The sequence below is a fragment of the Equus caballus genome, chromosome 5, assembly GCF_041296265.1.
Source record: "Equus caballus isolate H_3958 breed thoroughbred chromosome 5, TB-T2T, whole genome shotgun sequence".
NCBI lineage: Eukaryota > Metazoa > Chordata > Mammalia > Perissodactyla > Equidae > Equus > Equus caballus.
In genome coordinates, this window is record NC_091688.1 from 13750426 (window position 1) to 13766104 (window position 15679).

General features: G+C 37.9%; 1 protein-coding gene across 25 annotated transcripts in view; it reads left to right on the forward strand.

Moving 5' to 3' along the window:
- The window catches only part of RALGPS2 (Ral GEF with PH domain and SH3 binding motif 2), a 156108-nt gene that overhangs the window by 34371 nt on the left and 106058 nt on the right, over positions 1–15679 (forward strand). For all 25 annotated transcript variants that reach the window (XM_023640617.2, XM_023640622.2, XM_023640619.2 and 22 more), the window contains 3 exons: positions 1279–1424; positions 9810–9914; positions 11247–11297. In XM_023640617.2, the coding sequence (XP_023496385.1) occupies positions 1368–1424; positions 9810–9914; positions 11247–11297 (213 nt within the window). In that variant the 5' untranslated portion in view covers positions 1279–1367. The remainder of the gene's footprint in view (positions 1–1278; positions 1425–9809; positions 9915–11246; positions 11298–15679) is intronic.

The window sequence follows — 15679 nt, forward strand, 5'->3', positions numbered from 1 at the left end:
TGTATTTTGCTAGAGGTGTGTTTCTAAGGTTTTTGTCTTCTTTAATTAGAAGACTCCATTGAATTTAAGCTTTGTGTGGATTAAGTAGATAATAAAATCTGCATCATCAGAATAGCACACTTACCATGCATCAGCACTGTGTTAGCTGCTTTGCATGTATTAATTCATTTTTCCTCACACAACTCTATGAACTAGGTGCTTGTTGTTATCTCTGTTTCATAGGTAAGGAAACTGAGCACAGAAAAGTTAAACAGTTTACTGGGTTCACACTTAGGCAGTCTTGTCCTAGAGCCTGCTTCAAAATCGCCGTCCTGTATTGCTTCTCCAGAGAGAGGAAACAGCAGCAGGAGAATTATTATTGATATTTCAAACTCAGTTTTTGAAGTGGCTATAGTTTGAAATATGTAATTATGGACACATCATTTCTATTATGAAAAATATCATAGAAATTTAAAGTTGGAAAGGGGCCTTGAAGTCCATTTACTCTTGTCATTTTACGGAGAGGGAAATTCCGTTCTAGACAGGTGAAGTTCCCAATGTGGTGCTATGCGGCAAGTTACTTGTGGAAAGGGGTTAGAACCTCAAGCAGATACTCTGACGTCCAGTAAAGTGGAAAGAAACATAGTGTTGTGGAGAGAATATTTGGCTGGAATGGCTTGAATTTTGTTCTTGGCTCCTCATTTACTAGCCTGGGTCCTCAGAGGCTCTGTTTCTTCGTGTTATATGAGTATATCTTCCTTAATTAGTCTTATTCATAGCAGTTGTGAAAATCAGTGAGATAATGGATTGACGATATTCAATAAACTTTAAAACCCTATGCGGATAAATGTCATTTATCACGGTATTTTTATGACATGTTCCATAATATTTTAATTTTGATTATTTGTGATATCTTTATAAACTAGATCATTAGCAGTGGTAAACTTACTCAGTATTGTTGATTTAGGGATATCATTTAGATCTCAAAAAATGTATTGTGTTATGCCGTGTTACTCTGCCACGTTTTTGAATTTTTCTCACAATGTGATAAATTATGCTTTTGCTTTGCTGATGAAGAACATAACAGCAACATGTATTGAACACTGTCCATGGTGTTTCTGATCATTTGAAAATAGCATACAGGATTGTCCTCAAACTGGATTTAGTGACTTAACTGAAATAAAATAGAGTTCAGTAAAGTTGAGGTATTGTATTCCTTGGCATGGTGATAGGCATGGATTTATTTTCTTAAACTTACAATATGACACACATTTAAAATATTCTGCCTGTTTTTTTCAGGAATAATAATGTATTTGCGGCCTTGGACGTGAACCAATCAGTCTTCTGTTGCTGATAACCTAGCGTCAGAGACTGATGTTGTGGGAAGCATGGACCTAATGAACGGGCAGGCAAGCAATGTTAATATTGCTGCTACTGCGTCTGAGGTAAGGCATTTAACAAGTTTAGTTGTGAGGTTTCTTAGCTGGCATTCTGATTTTTCAAGCATTATGGTTGGTCATAGATTTAAATCAGAACTTGAGAAAAAGGGCTACAAATTTCTTAGTTTTTTAAAAGACTGTTTTAATTGTGCCATTCGCATGTTCACTGTACATCCTAGAAAGTTAATTCTATTCTCAGAGGGATGGCTTTCAGTTTTTCACTGTTGAGTATGATGTTGGCTGTGGGTTTGCCATATATGGCCTTTATTATGTTGAGGTCCTTTCTTTCTATACCCATTTTATTGAGAGTTTTTATCATAAATGGATGTTGGATCTTGTCAGATGCTTTCTCTGCATCTATCAAGATGATCATGTGGTTTTTATTCCTCATTTTGTTAATGAGATGTATCACATTGATTGATTTGCGGATGTCGAACCATCTCTGCGGATGTTGAACCATCAAGTGGGGTATAAATCCCACTTCATCATGGTGTATGATCCTTTTAATGTATTGCTGTATTCGGCTTGCCAATGTTTTGTTGAGGCTTTTTGCATCTATGTTCATCAGCAATATTGGCCTGTAAATTTTCCTCCTTTGTGTTGTCTTTGGCTTTGGATCAAGGTGATGTTGACCTTGTAGAATGCGTTAGGAAGTATTCTGTCTTCTTCAGTTTTAGGGAATAATTTGAGAAGGGTAAGTATTAAATCTTCAAATGTTTGGTAGATTCTCCAGAGAAGCCATTTGGTCCTGGAGTTTTATTTTTGGGGAGATTTTGATTATTGTTTCAATCCCTTTGCTTTTCATCAGTCTATTCAGATTCTCTCTTTCTTCTTGCTTCAGTTTTGGGAGGTTGTATGAGTCTAAGAATTTATCTGTTTCTTCTAGGTTGCCCAATTTGTTGGCATATAGTTTTTCATAGTATTCTCTTATAATCCTTTGTATTTCTATGGTATCTGTTGTAGTTTCTCCCCTTTCATTTATGATTTTATTTGAACCTTCTTTTTTTCTTAGTGAGTCTGGCTAATGGTTTGTCAGTTTTATCTATCTTCTTAAAGAACAGCTCTTAGTTTCATTGATCCTACTTTTTTTTTTGGTTTCTATTTCATTTATTTCTGCTCTAATTTTTATTATTTCCCTTCTTCTGTTGACTTTGGGCTTTGTTCTTCTTTTTCTAGTTCTGTTAGGTATAGTTTAAGATTACTTACTTGAGTTTTTTCTTGTTTGTTAAGGCGGGCCTGTATTGCTTTGAATGTCCCTCTTAGTATTGCTTTTGCTGCAACCTGTATGAGTTGGTATGATGTATTTTCATTTTCACTTGTCTCCAGATATTTTTGATTTCTCCTTTAATTTCTTCATTGATCCATTAGTTGTTCAGTAGCATGTTGTTTAGTCTCCACATATTTGTGACTTTGCCTGCTTTTTTCTTGTAGTTGATTTCTAGTTTCATAGCATTGTGCTCAGAAAAGATGCTTGATATGATTTCAATCTTCTTAAATTTATTGACGCTTGCCTTGCGTCCCAACATATGATCTGTCTTTGAGAATGTTCCATGTGCACTTGAGAAGAATGTGTATTCTGCTGTTTTTGGATGGATGGAGTATTCTGTATATATCTATTAAGTCCATTTCATCTAATTTTTCATTTAATTTCACTATTTCCTTGTTGACCTTCTGTCTGGGTGATCTGTCCATTGATGTAACTGAGATGTTGAGGTTCCCTACTATTATTGTGTTGCTGTTAATTTCTCCCTTTAGGTCTGTTAGTAGTTGCTTTATGCACTTTGGTGCTCCTGTGTTGGGTGCATAGATATTTATAAGTGTCATGTCCTCTTGATGGAATGTCCCTTTTATCATTATATACTGCCTCTCTTTGTCTCTCATTGCCTTTTTTATCTTGACGTCTACTTTGTCTGATATAAGTATGGAAACACCTGCTTTGTTTTGTTTGTCATTTGCTTGAAGTATCATCTTCCATCCCTTCACTCTGAGCCTAGGACTTGTCTTAGGTCTTGTTTAAGCCTGGAACTTGTCTTTTAATTCATCCAGCCACTCTGTGTCTTTTGATTGGAGTATTCAATCCATTTGCATTTAGAGTGGTTATTGATATATGAAGGCTTAGTACTGCCATTTTATCACTTGTTTTTCAATTGTTCTGTATTTCCCTTGTTTCTCATCCCGTGTATTTCCGACTGCCACTTCAGTTTGGTGATTCTCTATGGTGGTTTTCTCAGTTTTCTCTTTATTTATCGTTTGTATCTCTGTTCTGATTTTTTGTTTAGTGGTTACCATGAGGTTTGTATAAAAGATCTTGTGGATGAGATTGTCCATTTTCTGATAGCCTCTTATTTCCATAGTCTAAGCATGTTCCATCCCTGTCCTCTTCCCCTTCCAAGTTATTGTTGTGACAACTTGTTCTGTTTTGTGTTGTGAGTTTGTGATTAAAGTGAAGTGATTATAGTTACTTTTGATGCTTTCCTTTCCTTTATCTTTATCTTAGAATTTTTCTTTTAATTTTTTCTTATAATTTTTTGCTAATCTGTTCTGATAGAGAACTATAATTTTCTGATTTTGTCTGCCTATTTATCTCCTTGCTCAAGGATTTGTAAACTTTTTTTTTTGTTTGTTCAGGTGTGAGGGCCTTGATCATTTCTTGTAGAGGGGGTCTTGTGACAGTGAGCTCTCTCAGCTTTTATTTATCTGGGAAAGTTTTTATTTCTACATCATATCTGAAGGATAATTTCACTGGATAGAGTATTCTTGGCTGAAAGTTTTTGTCTTAGTATTTTTAATATATCCTTCCACTCTCTCCCAGCCTGTAAGGTTTTTGCTGAGAAATCCACTAACAGCCTGATAGGGGTTCCTTTGTAGGTTATATTCTTCTGCCTTGCTGCCCTTAGTATTTTTTCTTTGTCGTTCACTTTTGCCAGTTTTACTAATATATGCCTTGGAGAAGGTCTTTTTACATTGATGTAATTGGGAGTTCTGTTAGCTTCACTTACATGTAATTCTAGCTCCTTCCTGAGGTTTGGGAAGTTCTCAGCTATTATTTCTTTGAACAAGCTCTCTGCTCCTTTCTCCCTCACTTCTCCCATTGGAATTCCTATAAATCCTTATGTTACATTTCCTAACTAAGTCAGATATTTCTCGGAGAATTTGTTTCTTTTTAGTCTTAGTTCTCTCTCCTCTTCCATCTGAAGCATTTGTGTATTTCTGTGCTCTTAGTTACTAATTCTGTCCTCCATAGTATCAGCTCTGTTTTTTAAGGGTTCCAGATTTCATTTTATTTCATTCATTGTGTTCTTCATCTCCAACATTTCTGATTGGCTTTTTTTTTTATAGTTTCAATCTCTTTTTTGAGGAATTCCCTCTGGTCATTAATTTTATTCCTATGTTCATTGAACTGTCTTTCTTAGTTTTCTTGTAAGTCCTTGAATTTCTTTATGATGACTACTTTGAATTCTCTGTCATTTAGATTGTAAATTTCTGTGCCTTCAGGATTTGTTTCTGGGTACTGGTCACTTTCCTTCTGGTCTGGAGTATTAGTGTATTTCTTCATGCAATTTGATGGGGTGGACTTTTGCTGTCACGTAGTGGTAGTATTGCACATTTCACCTCCCACCACTAGGGGGGACAGGAGCTTTGTTTTCTGAGCCCACCATGACCCCTGGCAGTTCTGCCCATCCACTGCTGTGCCAATAGGGCCAATAGGGCTCTCTGCGTCTTGCCACTGCTGCTTTACACACATAGGTGCAGGTGCTCTGGCAGCTACCCCCTGACCTGGCTGTCTGGCCGAGCTGCTGTGCCTGGTGGGGTTGGGTGGGGTGACCTTCTTTCCTGCCCCTGCTCTGCACTCTCTGGCTACCTGCCTGGGCTGCTCAGCTTGGTGGGTGCACCCCTACAGTGGCTTAGCTGCCTTGGTGTGGAGTGTTCCTGCAGGCTAGGAGGCAACTCTGAGAGTGAAAGCATTCCTATGAAAGGCTGCCTTTTCCCCCTTCTCCTCTAGAGTCGCACAGCGGTCGCTGCATGAGGTCCCATGCTGTAGATCACTGCCGTTGTGGAGGGAGAGGGAGTCACTTCCCTCTGTCCACTGTGTCCCAGGGTGTCCAGCATATGGCTGCATGGGTCTCCCACATGTCTGTTGTATGGATGTCGTCTGTCAGTTTATGAATGACCTTTTCATTGTATCTTAGGGGGGAGAGTCTAAGGGAAGAGCTCACTCCACCATGATGCTGATGTCACTCGTGGAAAGAGTTAATCCCTATCCACTTAAGATACTTGACAAATAATGATTACTTAAAACCCATTCTTGGGTTTAGTCTTATACAGAATTTCTTTTTAGGGTATTTTTACATTAGATGAACCTTGAGGGCAATGGTACAAGTGAGGCGAAGAAAGATTCTTTTATTTGGAATCACATAATTTTGGACATTGTCTAGATCCCTTGATTCCATGCTTATTGAAGGAGATCAAAGGACCATTAGGCTGGACTGCTCTAGTGATGTAGGTTAGAGTGTTAAAATGGAGACAAAGACTGAACTAGAAGCTCATCTCTCTAGTTAGTGAATTGTGATTTTATTTTTGCCTCACTTCTTTTTCTTTTTTTATTTGTCTGTAAATCTAGGGTACTTGCCTGCTTTCCTTATAACTTTAGCATCTAGCTCCTATATATTTCTCTGTTATTTTTTTCTTACTGTATAGGATGGGAATAATGTTTATGACTCTTTAATATCTTGGCCCCAAAGTTCCTTGGCCTCAAACCTCAACTCCGTTTTGCCCCAGCCAGTTACTTAGGCCTTGCTATCATTGAAAATATTCTAAGTCTATGATTTCGGTTATTTTTGTTATGCAGATGATTTCTGTATTTTCATCTCCAGCTCTGGCTTCCTTCATAAATTTTATTAAGCATTTCTGATGGACCAGACATTTTACTTAGAATATGAACAAGTCAAGTTACTTATTACTATTCTACTTCACAACCTGTAAAGAAGATAGCCCAGGGGCCGGCCCAGTGGCACAGCAGTTAAGTTCGCATGTTCTGCTTTGGTGGCCCAGGGTTCACCAATTTGGATCCCGGGTGCAGACATGGCACCGCTTGGCAAGCCATGCTATGGTAGGCATCCCTCATATAAAATAGAGGAAGATGGGCACCGATGTGAGCTCAGAACCAGTCTTCCTCAGCAAAAAGAGGAGGATTGGCAGATGTTAGCTCAGGGCTAATCTTCCTCAAAAAAAAAAAAGAAGAAAATAGCCCCACCTTTTTCTCTGACTTCTCTTAATAGCATCACCATTTCCCTAGCTATCTAAGTTTAAATCTTTAGATTTGTCGTTAACTTGCTTCCCCTTTGCCCAATGTAACCATTTTCTCATCACAACAGGGAGAGTCCACTAGGAAAACAGAAGTTACAGTCTTCTGTAATGTAATCACGGAAGTGACGTCCCATCATCTTTGCTCTATTCTGTTGGTTAGAAACAGGTTGCAGTTCCTTCCCGTGCTGAATTGAAGAGAATTACACAAAGGCGTGACTACCGAGAGAGAGAGAGATGCTTGGCAGCCATCATAGAGCCTGTCCACCACACCTTGTCTCTAGGATCTAGTCCTTTTCCTCCTTATTTCTACTAGTACCCTCTTTATTTGGTCATTTATTCTTGCCTAGAGTATTGCAGTGGCCTTTAGTTTGATCTTGTGCTTCTATTCTCTGCTATTTCTGGTCCATTTGACTCTGATTCAATTTTAGTATTTTTAAAATACAGCTGTTAAACTTGATAGTATCCCCAAACTGTCCGTGGTTCCTCATTGCCTACTAATTAAATAGAAGACACTCAGCCTTGCATTCAAGACTTTTCTCAAAATGTCCCTAACTTTCCTTTCTAATCGATTTAACTGCTACTAATCCTCTACTTGAAATTTACATTCTAGTGAAAGAATCCTCCTTCTTGCTGATGTTCGTATAAACCCTGAGCTTTTCCTGCTTCTGTTAGACCTTTGCCCGTGTCAGTTTTTCTACCTGCAGTTTCTCTCTCATTCCATGTGCCCCTGCCTGTCACTGCACAGAAAAGACACTTTGTCTGTCTTTCAAAACCTATTTCAAATGCTATACTTATCATAAAGTCTTTTCCTGATTCCCTAAACACATAGAAATTTTCTTGTTTTTGAAATTATCACTTTAAAAAAAAAACGCTTTTTAATAATTTTTTCCATTTATTTAAACATAGGTTTTCTTCCTCCTTGAGGCAGGGATTATATGATGTTTCTATATATGTTTGTATTATATTTATGTTTACTTGGTATATTTATAACCATATATCTTGAATATATGTGTGTGTATGTGTTGTATAGTATATTAATAACTATATATCTTGAATCATTTAGTCTGGTATTACAGGAAACAGTACACAATTATTTGTTAAAAATAGGTCATTTCACTTGTATAAAAAATTCTGTTGACTTTCCTAAAAGTGAATGAATTACCTCAGGCCTCAGAGTAGAATAACTTAGTATGTGAGAAGAAGGGGGAAGATCTACCTTTGAAATTGTCCTACTGCTGTGGCAAGAAAATAAGGTTAAAAATATGTATTTTCCGCCTTCTCTTAAAATATAGATCTATTAACGTATAAAAATGTAAATTACGTTAAAGGCCTATTTACCTCAGTTCCTATTACCAGTATGTCATGTCTGGCTTTCAGCAAATTGTAAGCCATGCTAAAAAATAAGAAAAAACATAGTCTGAAGAGACAAAACAAGCAACAGAACCAGACTCAGATATGGCAGAGATTTTGGAGTTATCAGACTTGAAATTAAAATAACCATGAGTAATAATCCTAAGGGCTCTAATAGAAAAAATGGACAGCATGCAAGAACAGATGGACAATGTAAGTAGGAATATTGAAGCTCTAAGAATCAAAGGGAAATGCTAGAAATCAAAAACATTGTGACAAAAATGACGAATGACTTTGGTTGGCTTACAAGTAGACTGGTGAGCAGTAGATAGCTGAAGGAAGAGTCTGTGAGCCTGAAGGTATGTCAGTGGAAACTTCCCCCACTGAAAGGCAAAGAGAAAGTAGAATAAAAAATGGGGCAAAATATCCAAGAATTGTGGGACAATGACAGAAGGTGTAACACACACGTAATGGAACTACCAGAAGAAGAAAAAGGGAGTAGAAGAAATATTTGAAGTCATAATGGTTGAGATTGTTCCACAATTAATGATAAATCCCTTCCTTTGTAATGATTTTGCTATTTAGCTGCAGCTAAAAGGAGGGAAAAGGTAAAAATGAGGAATAGTGACAAGTGCTCAAAACTGATATATAACAGCTGGTAGGTTGACATATATGTTATACCTTGGTAACTGAAACTTTGGTTAATTTTTTGTGCCGTTAACTGTAGCCTGATATCCTGCTGCCATTTAATAGAGCATGATCCAAATGTTCTTACAGTCATTATGCTCTGATGTCAGCCAACTGATGCAGAATACATTTTTATCTCATGGTGTAGATGAACTGGAAATTGAACAGACATAAGATTTTATTTTCAGAGCCAAAAGCCACCTTTTGTTGCACATACAGCAACAGCAAATTCAAAGTTAAAATAGTAACCATAAAGCAGAAAACACTTAAATTGTAATATAATAGGAAGAATGATATTAATTTTTATAATCACAGACAGACGTCACTTAATAAAGAAGGCTGGATTATTTAATTAATGGAATTCTGAATGTTTTCTTATGGTTTATGTTATGAAAGTAATTTGCCTTTTTCTTAATAAAAATTAGTTTAAAAAATTATAAACAGATGTATTCTTCTCCTTGAACTTCCCTTACCTCATTTGGGAATCATTGAACTTATTAAAATCTTTTTTTTTAATTTATTTATTTTGAAAAAGATTAGCCCTGAGCTAATTGCTGCCAATCCTTCTCTTTTTGCTGAGGAAGACTGGCCCTGAGCTAACATCCATGCCCGTCTTCCTCTACTTTATATGTGGGACACCTGCCACAGCATGGCGTGCCAAGTGGTGCCATGTCTGCACCTGGGATCCAAATTGGCGAACCCTGGGCTGCCGAAGTGGAACTTGCAAAACAACCACTGGACCACTGGGCCGGCCCCAAAATCTTTTATTTCTGTAGGAAATCGATAGGATGTCAGGATGAGGAAACTGGCAGACAAGAAAATGACTTACTGAAGAGCCTAACAGTCTAAAGTTTAACATTAGATTTCAAGTTGCCTGACTCTTTATGTCATACTCTTTCCAACTAAGCAGCATGTTGTGCCCAGCTTTTGTACAGCATTTGTTACCCCACTGTTCTTAATTTACTCAGTTTTTAATGCCAATCTAGTTTCTATGACATTGGCTGTGAGACAGTATTAAAATGACTGCATTTTCTTTCCATTTAACAGAAAAGTAGCAGTTCTGAATCATTAAGTGACAGAGGTTCTGAATTGAAGAAAAGCTTTGATGCTGTGGTATTTGATGTTCTTAAGGTTACACCGGAAGAATATGCGGTAAGCTTCCCACCTCTCCTTTCTCCAGTTTTTGCACAAAATTTATGTATTGGTGCTGTGTTGAGTTAGAATTTGTAGCCCCAGCAGAGGGGTGGCAAAAAAAAAAAAAAGGAAGAAGCTGGTTGTGGGAATTGATGGAGAAAGTCGCACAACAATGAGGAATCAGAGGGTGAAACTGGGAAGGTCAGAAGAGTGGTGGGTAGTTTTAGAGCAGCTTCTTAAGCTGCACTTTTAGCTCGGTAAGTAGTAAATCGGTGTTTACCTTTATGGTAATTGCTTTCATCCCAACCTATACCACCTCCCCGAGCCAACTGTACTTTTTGACATATATAAGAAGTATTTTTACTTTTTTGTAAATTAAAAAATTGAAAAATGAAATTTGAAGGCATTATTGCAATATCATAAAAGATATCTAGAAAAACTTTTCTTAACTGACATAAATGTTCATTTATTTATGTTCTCTCTCTCCTTTAACTTATTAACAGGGCATATAGATTTCCTGATATTGAACCACTCTTGCATTCCAGGAATAAACTGTGTTTGGTCATAGCATGTTATTCTTTGATATATTGTTGGATTTGTTTTACATCTGTGGCCATAAGTGAGATAGGTCCACAGCCATGTGAAGTCCTTAGATGTGAGTTGTCACTATTATAGTCTCATTACTTTTTATAGATTGGGAAGAAAACCTTTCTGTTAATATCAGATTTTATATTACCATTTAATAGTCACAACAGCACTTCTCCATGAACCAGTAGATCTGGTTTTTGTTTTTGTTGTTGAGGAAGATTAACCCTGAGCTAACATCTGCTGCCAATCCTCCTCTTTTTGCTGAGGAAGACTGGCCCTGAGCTAACATCCGTGCGCATCTTCCTCTACTTTATATGTGGGATACCTACCACAGCATGGCTTGCTAAGCGGTGCCATGTCTATACCTGGGATCCGAACTGGCAAACCCCGGACTGCCAAAGTGGAACATGCAACCTTAACTGCTGTGCCACCGGGCCGGCCCCTGATTTTTTTTTATTTTGATTTAATGTGTATATGATGTGTCTCCATTTTTTAAATTATGTTTTTACTTTCTAACTTTACCTCATTTATCTCGTAAGAAAATACTAATAGGCATGAGATAATTGGGAATAATTATATTTAATGGTACAAGGGCTAAATTTTCATTTTCTCTAAGCACATAAAATTGATACTTTTTTCTAGTAAAGATTTGAGTATTCAAGATATTTTAGTACAGAATTTTAATTTAAAATTTTAATTTAGCATATATGTCATATTGTAAATTCCAAAGAAGAAATCGTCACTTTTTACTTTTTGTTTCAGGGTCAGATAACGCTAATGGATGTTCCAGTATTTAAAGCCATTCAACCGGATGTGAGTAGTTTTAAGAACTTTCCTTTTAAATATACAAAATGATCGAGTATAGTATCCCAAATTAAGTTTTAGAAATGTCAAACTATACTTCATATTAATTTTTAAATATTTAAAGCTTTTGATGTAACTTTTCTGTTATTCAGCCCTCAGAAACATATGTGGCAATCATAGCAAGACATCGCTGAGTTGTCAGTAGGACTCTGAATCATTTTGGTTGGTTAGGCCTCATCACTTGACTGAAGGAAGGAATAGACTTAGAGAGATGGAGTGATTACCCAAGGCCTTTGAAGCTTTTTACTGGGAGGACAGGAATAAGAAATTGGGTTTCACAGCTCACTCCAGTAGTCTCTTCCCTTGCACCTTTATTTTATGACTTTGTAAGATGACTGTGTGTTGACATTTTGGAGAGAAGAGGGAGGATCAAGAAAGGCATTTTTTGTTTTTATTAAAAAGAAGGAGACTAACAATTGTTATGCATCTACACACTATATGCCATTTGTTATGCTGTGTGTGTGTGTATGTGTCAACCTAAGTATGGTAAATCTATTTTACTGATGAGAAAACGGAATCACAGTTGTCTTTGATACACAACTAAGTGTTGGAACGGGGTTTCAGATTCTAAAAGCAGATGCTTTTTCCACTCTTATCAAGTAAGAATATAATATGATTTTGTACCCCAAAACTAAGCCATTGATAATAGTGACATTTGGTACCATAAGATAGGTAATTTTTTACTTCTTTTGGGAACAAAATATAGTGTGTTTTAGTATATACAAGTCTATGGTGACCCTGAACACTATGATAGCTATGAGTCAGGGAAAACATCTGTGTCTTCCATGGTATTCACAGCGTTAGTCCTGTGATTTTCAAGTAAGTTACTTAACATCTTAGTGTCTCAAGTTTGTCACTTACAGAATGAAGTGGTGAGCCTAAATGATCTCCGAATCTCTGTAATTTCCACAATTCTGTGGTTTCCTGACTTTTCCCCCATACTGCCAAGGATTCTCTCAATAGAACCATTAGATTAGCAATAGAGGAAGAGGAACAATCTGTTTAATAAGGCACAAATAGAAAATGGCTTTTGTATTTAAATAACAAAAACTGAAATATTCATTTCCTTATATCCCTGAACAAAACAAACTAAATTCTTTACAGAAATTACATTTTTTGCCCTGAAATCTCCTTAGACATAATTTTTCCTTTTGAATAAACTGCAATGACTATCTTGCTGTTTCATGTGAGATTAGTGCTGTCTTATAGAAATGTAATGTGAGCAGCTTATAGAGCTTTACATTTTCTAGTAGGCACATTACAAAGTAAAAAGAAACAGGTGAAATTACTTTTAATAATTTTATTTAACCTACTTCATCCAAAATATTATTGCTTTAAGTTGTAATCAGTATAAAAATTATTCAGGTATTTTACGTTATTATTTACGTGCTAAGACTTTGAAATTCAGGTTATGTCATACAATTACAGCACATCTTTATTTAGAGTAGCCACGTTTCAAGCGCTCAATAGCCATTTGTGGTGAGGGGCTTGGATGTTGAAGATGTAGATAATGACTGCTTGAAGACGTAGACATCAAGTTGATGGGAATTTTTTTATTTCCCCGGGACATCTAATACTACTTTGTGAAATTTAGAAGTAAATCTTAAAATTCTCTTGACCCCACTCCCTGATCTAATTTAACACCAAATCTTGTTTTTTTTTTGGTGAGGAAAATTGGCTCTGAGCTAACATCTATTACCACTCTTCCTCTTTTTGTTTGAGGAAGATTGGCCCTGAGCTAACGTCTATGCCAGTCTTCCTCTATTTTATGTGTAGGAGGCTGCCACAGCATGACTTGAAGAGCAGTGTAGCTCTGTGCCTGGGATCTGAACCCGCAAACCCTGGGCCACCAAAGTGGATCATGTGAACTTAACCATTACACCACCAGGCCAGCCCCTCATTGATTTTTCTTTTTTTTTTAAAGATTTTATTTTTTCCTTTTTCTCCCCAAAGCCCCCCAGTACAGAGTTGTGTATTCTTCGTTGTGGGTTCTTCTAGTTGTGGTATGTGGGATGCTGCCTCAGCGTGGTCTGATGAGCAGTGCCATGTCCGCGCCCAGGATTCGAACCAACGAAACACTGGGCCGCCTGCAGCGGAGCGCGCGAACTTAACCACTCAGCCACGGGGCCAGCCCCTTGATTTTTCTTTTTTTTAACCTCCTAAGTATTGTGTCTATCCATTCTCCCTCTATTCCCAACACCCCAATCCAGGATACCATCTTATCTGAGCTGAATTACTACAGTCCCCCTTACCTGATCTACCTGCCTTCCCTGACCCTTCTAAACTCTTCTCTACCTAATAGCCCAGGCAATCTGTTCAACATGTAAATCTGCTCACATGATCCCTCTGCTTAAAATACTTGAGTGGCTTCCTGTTGCTCTGAAGATACAGACAAACTATCCTAAGTGGTCTACAGATCTCTTCATAGTTTTGCCTCTTCCTACCTACTCTAACCGCATCTTACGTTCTTCCCACCTCTTTCTGAGCCAGCTATCCTGGCCTTGTAATCTCTCTCACTGAGCTTGTGTAACTAGTTAACTCCTCCTCATCTTTCCGTTCTTAGATCAAGTTGGACTTTCTCTGGTAAACTTTTCTTGCCTTCCTGCAGCTCTTCTAGCACTGTCTGCTTCTTCACTGGACTTGTCAGTTGCAGTTTTACGTTTATGTGTTGTGATTCAGCAAGTATTTAACTGGTGTCTGTTATGTGCCAGGCACTGTTTTTTTGCTGGAGATACAACAGTAAACCAACAGACTAAGTTCCTGCCCTTGTGGATCTTACATTTGAGTGAGGTGAGCTAGACAAACGTGTCATGAAAAACATAAAGCAGCTAGAAGAGGATACAGAGTGTGGGCAGTGGGAGTTCTGAGTTTAGATAGGATGGTTAGAAGGGCTTCCCTGAGAAGGTAACATCCCAGCAAAGACTGATGGAGGTGAGAGAGGTAGCCATATGGGTATTTGGAGAAAGAGTGTTCCAGGCAGAGAACCACCAGGGCAAAGGCCAGTGAGCTACAATGAGTGAGCAAGGAAGTATGGTAGAAGGTAAGAGTGTAGAGTGAGGTCTGGGTGGTACAGGGCCTTGTAGACCATTACTCTGAATAAGATAGGAAGCTGTTGGAGGGTTTTGAGCAGAGGACCGACAGTTTCTGACTTAGGTTTTAAGTAGCTTTTCTGACTACTGACTAGGGTAAGGGGGGAAATGAGTGTGGGGGCAAGGGTGGAGTGGTACCAAGGACTGAATCAGGGAGACCAAGTGAGAGACAAGGTGGCTTAGATCAGAGTGGGAGTGGAAGAGAGGTGGTGAGAAGGTGTCAAACATTATGTGCAAGAGGAGTCAAAGACACTGCCAAGGTTGGCCTGACACCAAAAGTGTGTGGTTGGTAGTCTAGATGGAAAATTATTATTATATTGTTTTCACCATTCCTGGGGCTGCCTTTGTATAGAATATTGTGTGCAATGTAGCCTTGTGGAAAAAGGCCAGAGGAGCAGATTTTGAGGAAAGAGGGAGAGTTTGACTTTGGACATGTTTAGTTTTACATTCCTGTCAGACAGCCAAGGAGAAGATTGAGTTAGGTAATATATACTAGCATATATTTTCAGTCCAGGTTGGAAATAAAAGTTTAGGAGATGTCAGTGTAGAGATATTAAAAGTGTGGGTGAGATCACCAAGAGAGTGAAAATAGAGAGAAGAAGGGTCCTATTTAGTGTTTAGGGGGAACTAGCAAAAGGTGCTAATAAGCAGCGGCCAGTGATTTAGGAGGAAAATGAGGTGATTAGTCTGGAATTTGATGAGCTAAGTGAAGAAGGTGTTCTTAAGAAGGAAGGAGTGATCAAGACTTGTCAGTCTTGTGCTTATCTGATTTTTGCTTGCTGCTTCCACTGGATTTTAAGCTATGAGAGGGCAGAAACTGACAATTTTGCCTTACTTTTCTATCTGTCTGGCATGTAGTGGGAGCTCAATATTTAGAATGATAAAATGAACATAGTGTTTAGTAAATATTTGTTCAATGAGAGACTGTTCTCAAAAATGGAAGCAGTATCTCTATTGGAAGAAACGATGTAGCCCCAAATATCAGTCTCATATAGTTATCAAGATTACGTTAAATCTGGCAGCGTGAACAGGACTGTGTCATCGGACAGAAAAATGTTTCTTAATTTATTGTGAAATGTCTAAGACATACAACAAGCCATAAAGAATACGGTGAGCCCCACGTTCCTGCCTCCCCAGACTGTCGAGGCTGCTCTGCGTTCTCCCACGTTCACTCTCTTCTCTCCACTCGCCACAGTAGCCGCTGTCTAGTGTTGATCTAGGTCATTCCTGTGCGCTGTGTTA